Source organism: Etheostoma cragini, chromosome 12 (assembly GCF_013103735.1).
Source record: "Etheostoma cragini isolate CJK2018 chromosome 12, CSU_Ecrag_1.0, whole genome shotgun sequence".
Classification (NCBI taxonomy): Eukaryota; Metazoa; Chordata; class Actinopteri; order Perciformes; family Percidae; genus Etheostoma; species Etheostoma cragini.
Genome location: NC_048418.1, coordinates 16733581 through 16748061, shown reverse-complemented (window position 1 = coordinate 16748061; position 14481 = coordinate 16733581). Strand labels below are relative to the sequence as shown.

The 14481-nt window shown below is 38.2% G+C and overlaps 1 protein-coding gene across 4 annotated transcripts in view; it reads right to left on the bottom strand.

The window, feature by feature from the left end:
* The window catches only part of tnr (tenascin R (restrictin, janusin)), a 185759-nt gene that overhangs the window by 96061 nt on the left and 75217 nt on the right, over positions 1-14481 (bottom strand). For all 4 annotated transcript variants that reach the window (XM_034887208.1, XM_034887210.1, XM_034887211.1 and 1 more), the window contains exons 5-6: positions 1872-1910; positions 1660-1733 (exon numbers count right to left, since the gene is read on the bottom strand). In XM_034887208.1, the coding sequence (XP_034743099.1) occupies positions 1660-1661 (2 nt within the window). In that variant the 5' untranslated portion in view covers positions 1662-1733; positions 1872-1910. The remainder of the gene's footprint in view (positions 1-1659; positions 1734-1871; positions 1911-14481) is intronic.

Genomic DNA, 14481 nt, shown 5'->3' with positions numbered 1-14481 from the left:
TTGAGACGGCAAATATTTTTTTCTTCTAAATAACAGATATATTTGACTCTATTAGATTATAACTGTTTTGTCGGTGAAGGAAAATAAATAATGGAATAGCCTGCCCCCCACAATAAGGGATCATCCCACAAATATCAATTTTAAAACTTGTTTAAAAATCTGGCTTGTAGAAAATAAAAGCTGCACTAACTTGCTGCACATATTTCATTATGTCTTACAATCATAAGTTCTGTTGTATTTTGTCTTGCCTCTCGAACTATTAGAGGTTGCATGCTAGTTACTGTTTTTATTTGTATATATCTGCCTAGGTACAATATATAATAAAATTATATTTATAAAAATGTGATAGTGATTCATCACATTAAATGATAGGCAATTACTATGCACATAATAAAGCCACTAATGCAAAGAAAAGCAATGGTCATGGTGCATAAAATGAGAGCTCCTCGATGATTTCTGAGATTTTAAAAATAAAGGTTGAGATAATCCTTTTTGTACAACTATTTTCATTATGTAGAAAAAATTGTGTTTTGGAGTTTTGGAGCTTGGGACGTAGCGTGAGGAAACTCCTAATAATTACGGTTTCAAAATTGAAATCTGTCTAGCAGTAGCTCGCGTACCTATTTTTTTTTTTAGATCCCAGCCTTGACAATTAAATGAAGTGATGAAGTGACTTAGGCAGAGGATTTCAATATAAACTAGTACAGATGGTGTACATAGATGTGTACATAGACGGATACTGTATGAAGTTGTTCATCAAAGGGAAAGGGACCAGTGGATTTGGTAGTTCTGTGTGTGTACCTGAACAACTCAAACCAAGACAATTGTTCTTTCTTAGCCGGCAGAAATTGTTCTCTTAATTTGGTGCAAAAGCAGCAACAGATGATATTGAGACCACTGTCATCTTTGTGCAAACCAAGGTTATAATCGTTAACAAAAATGGACAAAAACTAGGTGGGAAAAACACTGTCGTTATCGGAAATAAAAAAATAAAAAATAAACTAGCAAACCCGCTTAAAAAACTGATTAAAACTAAACTGAATTGAAAACAAAAAGTCAAAAACGAAATAAATCAAAAACTAATGAAAAATGCAAAACTGTAATAACCTTAGTGCAAACACAAATTTAGATTCGTCCTAATTTGAAGTATTAGCCTATTAAGGTTTGATCTATGGCATCAGTGCACACAAAATCGCAGCTGTAAATACTAATCATTAATCTCTTAGTGGACAAGAACACAGGTATAGGCAAAACAGAAATTGAAGTAGAAAAAAAAACACGAGTGACAAAATGCGATCCAACTGATCTTAAGGGATAAAAAACATAACGATACCTGCTATCTGATGCATGTTTGCACTGGGTGAATTTTTTATGAGTATACAGAAGAAATCTTTTCAAGCTTACATGCAAACAGTAACTAAAGTCTGCATTCCTGGGTTTAACTGTACAGCATCAGTGTGTCTATAATCAGTTGTATTTTACGTGGTTTGATGTCAAGCTTTAATCCCTTCATCCAGACAGAGACCTAGACAGATAACAAGACAGAGGGGTGTGTGTGTGTGTGTGTGTTTGTGTGTGTGTGTGTCTTTCCATGGGATAAAGAAGAGACAATCCATTTGTGTTTCTATTAGATGGGCAGTTATGGTGATGAATACTTACATGGAAATTAGCCAAAGATGAGGGCTAATTGTCTGATTAGATGTGCTTCAGGTTGATAGATGCACAATAAGCCCATGCACATAAAGCAGTCATTAAGGAACATTAGACCATTAAATTGAACATTACACTATAACCAGAGGCAAAAATATGGATGTTCATTAATGCATCTCTACACGTAGGAGTGTGTCTGTGTTTGTGTGTGTGCACAGTACCTTTTCTGTGAGTGCTTTGTTCTCTGTCCGACTCTGCACCTGAGAAAGGACGGATGCAATTAGCATTATACCAATTACACATTTGAACTGCTTTTTAACTGGCTCTGTTCAGACCGGGTATTAACATGCGTCCTGGGTGATCCGATCAAAAGTGGACAGCTTTGAATTCAGGTGTAAACGCACCCAGGACCACTTTAGGACGCGTTGAGATCCGATCGCTCAGACCACGTTCAGAGGTGGCCATTGTTTTAGCAGAGTGTAAGCAAAACAGTCCTTGGACACACTGAACGTGTAAATGGAAATACGTACCCATCTATGTCTCTTATAGCTTGGCAGGCTGCATGAGCTGAAGCACCAAGATGTTGATAATTAGCAATGTAAGTCAGCATTTACATTTAAAGAGAAAACACGCATCCAATGCCTCTCTTATAATCACAGAGGATTAATGATGATCTACAGGAAAACGTAAGGCACACACGCATGCGGTTATTTACAGTACACAAGTTCAGAGTAGCATAAGTACAGTACGTACGCTACCTTCTGCTGAGAATGAACAGGAACTTATCCAGGCTCTATTATCAACAGAGAAAGAAAAAAAGTACTAATTTTATCTAGTGTGGTGTGCTGCTGAGTTTTTTTTTTTTTTGCTGCACACCTCCTGAGGCACACTCACTCAAACACATGCATGTCCACGCAAACACAAAATCAAAATCAAGCCCTGTTTGCTCTTGAGGGTGTCTTCTCACCTACTGAGAGATAAAATGACATGCTTTGCTGGCCGGGGTTGTTTTCAGCTCAGAGGAATTGCAAATTCTCTGAAAATGGTGTCATTTTCACTTACGTTTTCTCCAGCAAAGAAGGTTGACTAAACAAAAAAGGAACAACGCTCCACTGTTAGTTCTTCAAACATAGAGAAGGAAAGATACTCATCTCGGTCTGTCCTCCTTATGAGAGAAATCCATATGCAATACATATTTTGATTTGATCTTTAAATGTAGTACTAGGACTATTTAACCTGACCTGTAAACTGTTATTGCTTTAGATAACAAGCCCTCCAAACTAACCAGCAACTGACCTTTGCTTTCCAAAATGACACAAAAGTGTTCTCTACACTGATGTCTCAACCAGGGGGCTGGTGACAAAAGTAGAATGAAGAAATCCAGGATAACTGAAAAAGCACAGCTTGAGTTAGTAGGCTTGTTCGTGATGAGCCAGGTCTGCGCAGAATCAATCACCGGTGATCGCCGCCTGTTGCTGTCATGCACACGTGGGCAACGATAATCTAATAAGAGCAAGGCAGCCGCAGGTTTGGCAATGCAGTTGCTTTTCACCGACTGCACAACCAAGGCGGATCCAGAGCATGCTAGGAAACGCCGGCCTGTCAGCTGATCTAACAACTGATTGGTTAAGAATCGACTCAACATGATGATGTTTTGTAAAACGCTTTTTGATGATTTAAAGGCATATTGTGTACGGAACACATTGTTTGGCTGATGGTGAAGTTTAGAAGTCAGAAAGACTAAACACGTTCAGCTCTAAGGGGGTAAGCAAGAGTCCACAAAGCGTAGCCCCTATGGCGCCATTTTAATGGTACAAGCACTCACCCGTTGTTAGCATTCCATTGACTGCCATTCATTTTGGCGCCACTTTGACAGTGAATAACTTTACATCTGAAGCGTTAAAAACTTTAGTTGTCCATTGTTAAATTCTAAAGAAACATTACAATGTATAAAACGCTCCGTTACCTTATATCTCATGTTATGGCTTGGTAGCAGACGTTTCTGTAAAAAACGATTGTGATTTAACTAGGGATGAGCAAGTACAGCATTATCTGCATCTGTATCTGTTTACCACATGAATTAACTATATCTGTATCTGTAATCGGACTGGGCGGGGCCTAACCCGGAAGTGGACAGAGTTTAAACTGGAAGTGGGTCGGGTTGTCTTGAAATGGGCGGGGCTTTAACCGGTATGTTATTTTAAGCATGCAATTAATTTGGGTTGATCAGAATTTTTTTATATTTATGGCTGATTAGAAAACTATTTATATGACAGCATCGAGTTTCAGATCAATGGTGTTCTGTTTCTTAGATCTGCATTGACTTTAATGAAGCTAGCTGACGATTAAAAAAAAAAAAATCTCCGACGGCGGAGACTCAACGCAAGTAGCATTTAAACCATGCCGCGTGTCTGAATCCCCACGTTTACCAGAAACCTACTGGTTATTATTTAAGTACTACAAACCAAAGTAAAAGCTGAAGAGTTTTATTCAATCCGAGTACAGATATTAACTCGTAGTACTCGTATAATACTTGTACTCGGCAAAAGTGCTTTATCCGTACCAGATACTCGTTTCAGCCGAGTATCCGGCTCATACCTAGTCATAACCACACGACTTACTGTTGCATAGTCGACAAATCAGGGTATTATCAGGAGAAGCACGCAGGCAGTAACATTAGCTGTTTAGGTTTAATTACTAATGTTAACTAGCATTTTAGTTAGCAATTATTAGACTGTGCCTATTTTATATAATGTTCCAACATATTCCTAAAACTCTACAAGATTAGGAATAATTGATATTTCTGTTGGCACAGCTACAGAAGACTTACAACTTTCAGACACGTTGCCCACGTCACATCAACGTCGTCAAGCTCAGTTGGAGGCTGCGCAATAACGCTCAGCCATCACCGGAAAAGTGCTTCTAATATCCTTCAGTGGTCTCCGTCCAGAGCGTCTGTTGGTCCATTCCTTTAACTGTCTATGTTCAGATCACAGATCATCTACAGTCTGTTGTCTATTAACATCAGCAACAGATCGCATGTAGAGCATTTTGACAGCTACTCTGTCTTAATAAAAACAACTGGAGACTGTGCACAAACTGATATATGGGTCTGATAACATTTTATTAAATTGGAATCCGACCACCACGTGAGAAGCAAGAGAAAGCGTGGCAGACGATTGCGGACAGACTAAATGCATAAGCCTAAAAAATATTAATTTACTGACCAGTGCTCTGAAACCCATCCTCTACAGTGTGCACACACACACACACACACACACACACACACACACACACACACACACACACAGTAATTAAACATAAATGCCTAAGAACATAAAATATCACATGTACACAGATATATACAGAGGTTTTTTTCTGGTAGTTCTGTATGCTGTCCCACTGAGAGGGGAGAAAGTTACAGATGATCCCCTTTCCTTTCTCAAACAGCTTTGTAGTTGTGAGAGCAGAGGAGTTTTTTTTAATGTAAATAATATTATGTTCACACAGTTAATTCGCCGGCCCAGCAGCCACTGAAATGTGCTGATACCGGAAAGAATCTGAGCATACATTAAAATAACACCAGAAATTAATGGGTATAATAAATAATTTGCATTCCTACATGTAGTTCTGACCTTCACCAACAATAGCAGTATGTTTCATAAAGAAAGTTGGGGAGAAAATTACTGATGGAAGTGTATTCTTCTTATGAAAGAGATTGGGAATAGAAATCCTATTTTTGGCTCCCAATGTCGTGCTGTCTTTGCATTCTTAGGGGCCATTTACATTGTATGCGGCATGTACTGCGCTCACCGCTACGTTGCATGCTATTCTCAAAACATATTTGTTGTGCTTGCCGCCGGGCTCAGTGCAAAAAAGGCAAGATTTTCTAAATTTAAATCACCCATGCGCCAATAATTGAATGCACGTCACGTCTGCATCCGGTGTTTACATGAGACGTGTAGTACATGCGACATTGTGTAGGATCCACAGCGATTCCAGTAGTGATATGGTTGCAAAGACGTTTCTTTCTTTGAACCAAAAGAAAGCCTTGGCACTTGCCCTGGTTGTAAGGGTATAAGGAGAAAGGCAGCAACAAGAAGGGTGTGGGTGCTTGAGACCCTCAGGTCCAGAGAACAGCTGGTGAAGGCGCTCCGCTTTCACTGGTACCGGTTGGTTCCATGGTTAATTTTGGCTCAACAGGGAGCAATTTGACAGTCTGCTGACAAGAGTCGGACCTACGATTTTACCAATATGCTAATAATTTACATTTGCAAACTTATCTTTTGCACACACAATGTCTCAGACTTTACCAAAAAGACTATTTTGGGTGTACCAGATACTGGACCATAATTGGCTTCCAAAGTGGTCGGACTGTAATGCCGTCAAATTTTCTCCACCTTTCTACACAGTGAAAGTCTAACATATACTGTAACTGAGGTAACAATAAGCAGAAAGCTAGCATCTTAAGAAGCTTGAACTGCTTTCTAAATACAATGTAATTGCACACTGTATGATGCGACTGAATCTCCCAAACCTACAACTTGGGTACTAACCTAGTAAAACCTTGAGTGGTTTCAAACTCTCTGGAGAAGAGGTTTTGTTTTTTGCTCTTAAATCTAAAAATCCCAAACACTGTAATGTATATTATTGTCTACATCCCTTAACCTCAACTTATTCTATACTAAAGCTGCCCGAGCCAGTACATAAATCATATTGGCTTATTGAATTGAGAAAGTATGAAATATCTCAGATGATAGATAGTTGGTATTTAGTCCAGATAGCCAACAGCCATGAGTTATTCTGTGTGTGTGTGTGTGTGTGTGTGTGTCTGAGTGAGTGTGTGTGTGTGTGTGTGTGTGTGTGTGTGTGAGTGTGTGTGTGTGTGTGTGTGTGTGTGTGTGCTCAACACAACGGAAATGGGATGGTCCAATGATAAAGGAATTGCACACTTACAGACAAGTCTAATTCGCACAAGACCAAGTAACACAAGGAAAATATTATGTGTCTGTGTGTGTGTGTGTGTGTGCGCGTGTATGTGTGTGTGTGTGTGTGTGTGTGTGTGTGTGTGTGTGTGAGAGAGAGAGAGAGAAGAGAGGAAGTCTTTCAATCTCACACACACACACACACACACACACACAGAATCACTCATGGCTGTTGGCTACTCTATAGTGAGTATAGGTCTTGTGTTTGAATTAGGCTTGTCTGTAAGTTTGCAATTTTTTTCAGTGGACGATCCCATTTCCGTTGTGTTGATGCAGCAGATGGATTCCCTCCCACTAACCATTCATCACCTGCCACACCAAGACCTGTCTGTGCCCCCTTTACACCAATGAAAAATGGGTTTTGGACCATCTTTTTCCTCAAGAAAATAAAAGTCGTTTACTGTGTCATCAAACAGGTCTCGTCCCATGGGCTATTGGAGCTTCTGAGCAGAAAAAAGGTTTCCATTTCATTTTGTGTTTCACAGCACATGATGCCAAAATACAACAGGGAAACTTAAAATTGCTACGGTCATCAGCGGACAGTGAAGAAACACAAAGAAGGAAACTATGATCAAACTTAGTTACTTAGTTAAAAGTTAATTATACTAATTATACTAACTTATACAGCATATACCTTGCAATCATAAAAAGACAATGTGTTGAGTTTAAATATTTTCCTTAATAAAAGCTTGTTTTTTCTTAAAGAATTATTGAAAAAAAGAGAATACAGAATCTATGTGACGTTTAATACTGTCATTAAAAATGTCATGAAATAACCTCAAACGTACTTCGGGGTGTTAAAGGTGAAGAGGCTCTATGCATTTTTTTTTTTTTTTATTATCATCATGCACCAATTCAAAAACCTTCACTGACCTGAAAACAAACACCAACGTGATAACTGCAAAGTAACTTGTTGATTTTTGTAAAAATGTGACATCCGTTCACTGTACTGACTTCAGTAGAGAATGTCTCATATTTTAAATTATTCCATGCATAAATATTTACATGATAATGAGAGATTTAATGGCAAAAAACATTCATAACTAATGCCAACAGCAATGAGGGCAAAAGGATAAAAATAGTTAATTCCGTCTACCGAGTTAATTAGTCAATAGTTGAATTTACATATGTGTTTCAAATGCTGGGGTTAATTTAGAAATCGCTCCACTGTGTCAGTAAAAATAAAGAATCCAACACTGTTTGTGACACTGTTGTGCAATGAGCTCATGTATGCCAGTGAGCACGGCTGAAAATGAGACGTTTGTTATCTTTGCAGAGCAGGAACTGAAATTCAGACTTATTTACAATTACAAGAGGGTCACTGATGTTAATGTCTGTGTGAAATTAAAACTTTAGGGATGTAAAGCAACACATTGATTTGTTTAAGCTTAAAGTTTTGCTATATAAATAAAAGAAGTTGCGGAAATTTTTCAACAGAAAAGTATGTATGCCAACTTTAGTTCCTACATGTTCTGCAGTACAGCCTATTCCTGCAGTCTTTAGCAGACACCCCGTCTGAAACATGTTTTACATTTTTACAGGGACAAGCGACAAAGGTGCTGAATCACACAGCGAAGGCCCCATATTTTAATAAGTGATTAGACCATCATCTAATGATTAAATTGATGAGGATTTATGTGAGTCAGCTTAGTGATTGATCGTTAACATTGTACATATGTTTAATTCATTCCGAAGATCAGCATGTCTCAATGTCGGAAAGGTAGAAGAAAACGGCTCAGTCGGTCAAACACAAAACTCAGTTCATCTGACAGTTTCTGAATCAACAGATTTGCAAGTTAGAAATTGTGTGCATGGTTAGCCAGTAATATCCTTGTTTATTACTACAATTTCCATTTTTATACAATAACTGGCTGTCAGATAACTATATAACAAATAACTATGGGGTTGTGCAGGTTTGTGCTCTGCAGATTTAAATGCTAAAATATGAATATTTATTGTTGTGCAATAATGATGATAAATGGTTTGATCTTCAGTGTGTACTGTCTTTCTTCACACATAGATTGTACATGAATGTGATTTTAATGAAGTGCGTGTGTGTGTGTGTGTGTCAGTATGCTTAATGCATATTTAGGAATGTTTACGTACAATGTATTCATATTATAAGATTGCTACTATACATTTGAACAAACCTGCAATTAGACACAGAAACACAAACAAAACCACAGGCAGACACGGGGTGGGTCTCCTGAATCACTGACTTCATGTTAAACTGGTAATTATGACAGTCATCGATCCCACGGAGACAGGCAGAAGGAGAGACAGGCAAAGAAACAGAGACAAGGTGACAGCCTGACAGAAAGTCAACAAGAGAATATACAGAAGTTAATAAGTGGGAGAGTGGAGAGTGTAGATCCACAGGCTATCTGATGAATCAGCATGTCAAATAAAAGAACAAATTAAAAGCTCCTAAATCAATCTTTTAGCATCGGCAGTTACAGAGTGGCGATCAATAGAATTAAGCACGCAGGTACTGAGGTACTGGCTTATCCATACTAATCTAAATTCCATGATTTACACGGAATAGTTTACTAATTTCAAAATTGAGATGTAATTTATTTATTTTATGATATTAAATAGTATTAGCATCATTACCCAAGGTAACAAATCAAGTCACTCATCCTAAATCATGTAATACATTTTTTATATAAATCTGTCAATGTGAGTTCTGTTTCTGATGTCCATACTTAAATCTGCAACAATACTCAAGCCAACTTACCCATGTTTATGGGGTTATGGAAATTTGTGTTTAGTAGATTATTTCTCTGTGGTTACAATGCTTTTTGGCAATAAATCGTATACCATTGAAAAGCCTGTTTAGTTCCCTTTCATGCTGCCCCATTTGTAAGGATCATGCATTTGTGGGATGAGCAGCAGCGCCTAGTATGTGGGCCCATGAAAAATTTGCCAATTTTTTTGTGCCAATGCCAAACAGCTTATTCTGCCATCGACTTGTTTGGTGTGTGGTGGATTGTATGATTGAAGTCTGAAGAAACAAGCCATATTGGCAATTTAAAAATGTATTAATTTCACAAACAGGAGCCTCAGTAGCGTGTGGAAAAGCCATACACAGCCATACACAGCCATAACAACCCGGCACCTCCTCCTCATGCTGGTCACACACTGCTGTGGGATGGCATCCCAATCTCCAACAAGCATTTGTCACAAGTTGGTCAACGTGGTTGTGTTGGTCACTCTGGCACGAACAGCATGCCCAAGTTGCCAGTCAGGCACCTGAAGTTGTCAAACCAACTCAGGTACCTTTTGGGCAGGAAATACTTCAGATGAAAAGCCTCATTTACCTTTTCAATGGCTTTAACAATGTAGTATTAACATGAAGTATGTGACATTTTATAGTTTTTGGTTGTCAGGCCTATAGAGTTTAGAAATAAGACTCTGCATTTAAAGGTCCAAGCTTTGTCTCTCCTGCTGTTTTGAATGGTCAATCAGTCAATGTGTGCAAAAGAACAGAGGCAGACAATTACCAGCTGTCAAATTATGTGCTACATATCAAGGCTTCACCCCTAGTCAACAGAGGTTGTATGAAATATAAAGGTACAATCTCCCTTTTGAAAATAAAAAATGAATTAAAAAGTGATTTGTGAGGTGCCTGGGTTACTTTAGAAAAATGAATGAATTGTGTTGTTGTCAGCATCGCCATCCTCAACAAGCTACTATGTGCTGCATGCTGGGTAAGTGCAACACTGTGAAATTTGAGTTCTTCTTGTTCCTTTCACTTGCCATCCCGACTGAAGCCTTGCAGCGCCGGTGTTCAGCTTTGGGTGGAACAACAAGAGACTGAGGCAGACAGACGGGGTGTGCTAGCTAGCTAAATTACCATTAGATCAGTCGCCTATCTATACATTAAAACGTTACTGATGAATTTGTGGGTTAACCCAGAGTTGTTAACCGTGGTCAAAACAATCATAGTAAAAATAAATGAGCATGTTGAATGGTGTCGTAATCCTACGTTACCCACTAAGAATCCCATTAGCATTAGCTACTTGTCAACCAGCACCTTTACAGTAGGCACCAAAGCCCTTTTCCTAATCATTCCCCTACAGGTTGGGAGCGGAATTGTTCATTACTGTTACCATTACCATTACTCTTATGTCTCATTCCAACAATGTATTGAACCATTGAAACAATTTTGGAAACATTATTTTAAGGTACAAAAGAAAATGTTGCATTCGTTTACTTAGGAACCCCCCCCCCCAAAAAAAAGAAAAAAGAATCGTGGTTTGTTTCAAACTGTGGGTCAAAAATCGTGATATGAACCGAACCCTGGGTTTGGTGTATCATTACAGCTCTATTAAATAGGATATCTCATTGTCAACAGCACCAACAAATGCTGTAGATTGAGCTCCATTGGGTACTTTCAAAAGATTTATTACTTCTGTCAACCACATAAATGACTGTGGTCGCCGAGGATACAGAAATGTCACCATGTAGACTGTAGCCTGACAGTGGCACATTGTGTCAATCTATCAGTTTATCCCAAATACAGTGAGAGGTTATGTAGTAATGAAACAGTATTATGTGACTACACTGTGGCGATACATGTGGCTGCCATAAAGGCTCTGTATGTTACGGTCCACAAGTTTCCATTCACTGTTTTTATGAGCATTTATGATTTTGAATCTGAGTAGAAGGGCAAAACATTTAAAAATAAAGTAAAAATATTGCTTTTTGGTTGCAGAAGAAAAGTGGGTTCATCAATAAAAGCAAAACGGGACGAGGTGCAATGGAAAAAGGCTGAGGGAATAAATCATGAAGTGCATGACACAAGGGACTTAAACGCCACTTCAAGCTTCACTAGAGACGGAGATAGAAAATCTGATCCGTGGAGCAATGGGAAGACCTCAAATTAGTACAAAAAAAGAAACACAAATGCAATTTTTCCATTATGTTTTCCAAATGGTTAGCAATTTTTTGAAATTTGACTGGCGCTCTTTTAATTACGTAATGTCATTTCACCATCTTCTTCTGTTTTAGTTTATTGGCACTCAACAGTAGTCAGTGGATACATCTATGATACATACTGATGGAAACCTGACTAACATTGTTCAACCACCACAGAAATATTGGACAGCAGAACAATCCAGAATTTCTGATGACTAACATTAATTAACATGTCAAATTAGTTTGAGGTTATAAGCACACTCCCACCTCTTAAAAATAGTATAAAATGCATGGCACAAAGGGTTTTGTGTCTTTTTGGCAAGAATCACTTCTCTTTTGTTTTGCAAAAAATAAATAAAAAGGAATGTCCCTTTGCTCTCTTTTGTCTGCACAAGCAAAGTAACACACAATGTCTCATCCAGTCCCCCACATCTCTACACATTATTCCCCACTGTCCTCCACTGCGCCGTCAGTGTCCCTCTCTCTAAATCTATCTCTTTTGTGCACACACAGACTCTCGTCAGCCTTTAAAGACGGCACAGTCCTGGTCAGAGCAGAGCAGAGAGGTTAGGGCTGCAGCTCCGGCCGCGGAGATCCTCAAGGATAACTGGGATTGTGAAGGGAGCGTGAGAGAGATGCAGAGAACACCACTCAATCAATTTCTATTGGATTTCACTCCAGTGGGAACATGATAAGAGATACTGACCTGAGGGATCCAACAGCCCTGTGCATTTCTTTATATTTGACGGAAAATAGCCAACCGAGCTCACACTAAAAAGGTGAAATTGCCTCTGAATAATGGTCAATCTGACAGTCGGAGTCTTTGTTGAATAAAGATTTATTAAGCAGTGAAATTCTTTTATCAGCAAATGATAATAGTGTGATCATTAGACACTAAACACTAGAATTAAACTAGCTAGATGTGAACTAAAAATAAAGTGGGACGTGCAGTATAATGTACACACAAGTATATAGTAATATAGATAGTTGAGTTTGTATATATATAATATATAGTAAAATGTGTTATAAATGTTATCATACAGAGAAAATAATGTTGCACTGTTATAACTGTGGCAGATATCCTTTGGTTAATGATCACATTTAAAAAGACAATATTCTAAAAATGGAAATGCAAGCTGAAATGAATGATGACAGTTAGAGCTGTGACTGGTTTATAAATGCAATATTTACTTTGTACGATGTGGAGAAAGTGTGAAAGAGTTTTTGTGGTTATCCAGATTGAAATCATCTTTGCAGAAAAACTAAACAAAGAGACTCTTGACAATTAAATTAAACCCAGATTTATAGGCAGACTGACATTCAATCTGTGGTAAGCCAGCTGTTACTCAATCAAGAAACATGTACAGAATGATCGTATGTTTTGGGTTTTACAAAGGGAAAGGATCCATATTACATGTCAAAAATCACAAATTCCGGCGCGGCCTCTAGCCCACCCAGTAAGAGCGTTCGCCCCATGTTGGCTGGGTCCCGCAGCAGCCCGGCTTCGACCTGTGGCCCTTTTGCTGCGTGTCATCCCCCACCTTGCTGCCCCTTTCATGTCTATCCACTATTTAATAAAGGGAAAAGACCCCAAAATAATCTTTAAAGAAAAATCTCATTAGCCTGTGTCTGAGCATAGTCAAAGCAGGCTCAATTCAGGTGAAAATCCCATTTTGTGCACGTTGGGGTTTATTACTACTGCAGTCCATCATGTAATGTAGAAGCGCTTGTTTTTTTGAAAATTATTTTGCCGTTGCTAGCAATAATGTATACGCCACCAAATGTAGGTACTTAAAGATATATTATAAACAATCAATTTTAATAAACCCAAAACATACTATAGCATACAACTGGCAATAATCAACTATTATTAATCAACTATTTTCATAATTCAATCTTTTAGCAGAAATTGCTGATTGCAGCTGCTTGAATGATGAAGCTTTTCTTTAATAATTATTAACTACAGTATAGTATATATTTTGGGGTTTGGACTGTCAGACAAAAGAAGACATCTGAAGACGTCACCTTAAGCTCTGAAATGTCATGATGGTCCTTTAATATGATTTTCTGACATTTTATAGACAAAACGATTAATTGAAAAAAGTAAGTAAGATGCGGCCGTAGTCCTGATCTCTTAAAAAATACACAATAATCACAAAACAAAATGAAGGATTTGATGGTTAAAAAGTCATTTTCATATTCCTCAATCGTTTCAGGGAATAATGTTGGTTTCCAAATTCAAAGTAAATATATGCCGTCTGTGTTCATTTGACTGCAGAGGGAAAAACTCCAGCAACACGTGTAGCACAAAGAACAACTTTTTTGTCTGACCAATGTTTTCCGGCTCGTGGCCTTCATCACGCTCATCCTGGGGGCAAGCCTAAACTTAAATGTTGTAACAACAACATTATGAGGTGATAGCGGAGGAGTTTTAAGTAAAAGATCTACAAATTAAAAAGTCTTAACTAAATCTCACCACCTGAAATAACTCTTGTAGCGGACATGAAAACAGGTCGCAATTTCTATTTATTTTGTGGTTTCCAGCTTGTTTTGACTTTGGGATTATTTTAAGTAAAACTGTTGTGAAGCCAATCCCTACATTGATTACAGAAAGAAATATGCATGTTCAACTGTGTGAGAGCTGCATATGAACTAATTCCTTTTCTTTTGAGTAACAGACTTTCCAATAATCTCAGGAGATGACTCTGCCTGCCGATGAGCAAAGCTACCTTAGTAAGAGGGGGCTTTTGATAAAAGTTTTTCTATTACCTCAGGTATTCAAGCAAAACCGGTGCATCAACTTTGCATGTTTCATTGATTCCAGGGAACCTTTTTATTCGTTAAGACCTCTGCTTGAATACAGATTCATATTTTTAACCAGAAAACTTTACCTATAAGTTCTAGTGCTATTTCGGTATATGCTTTG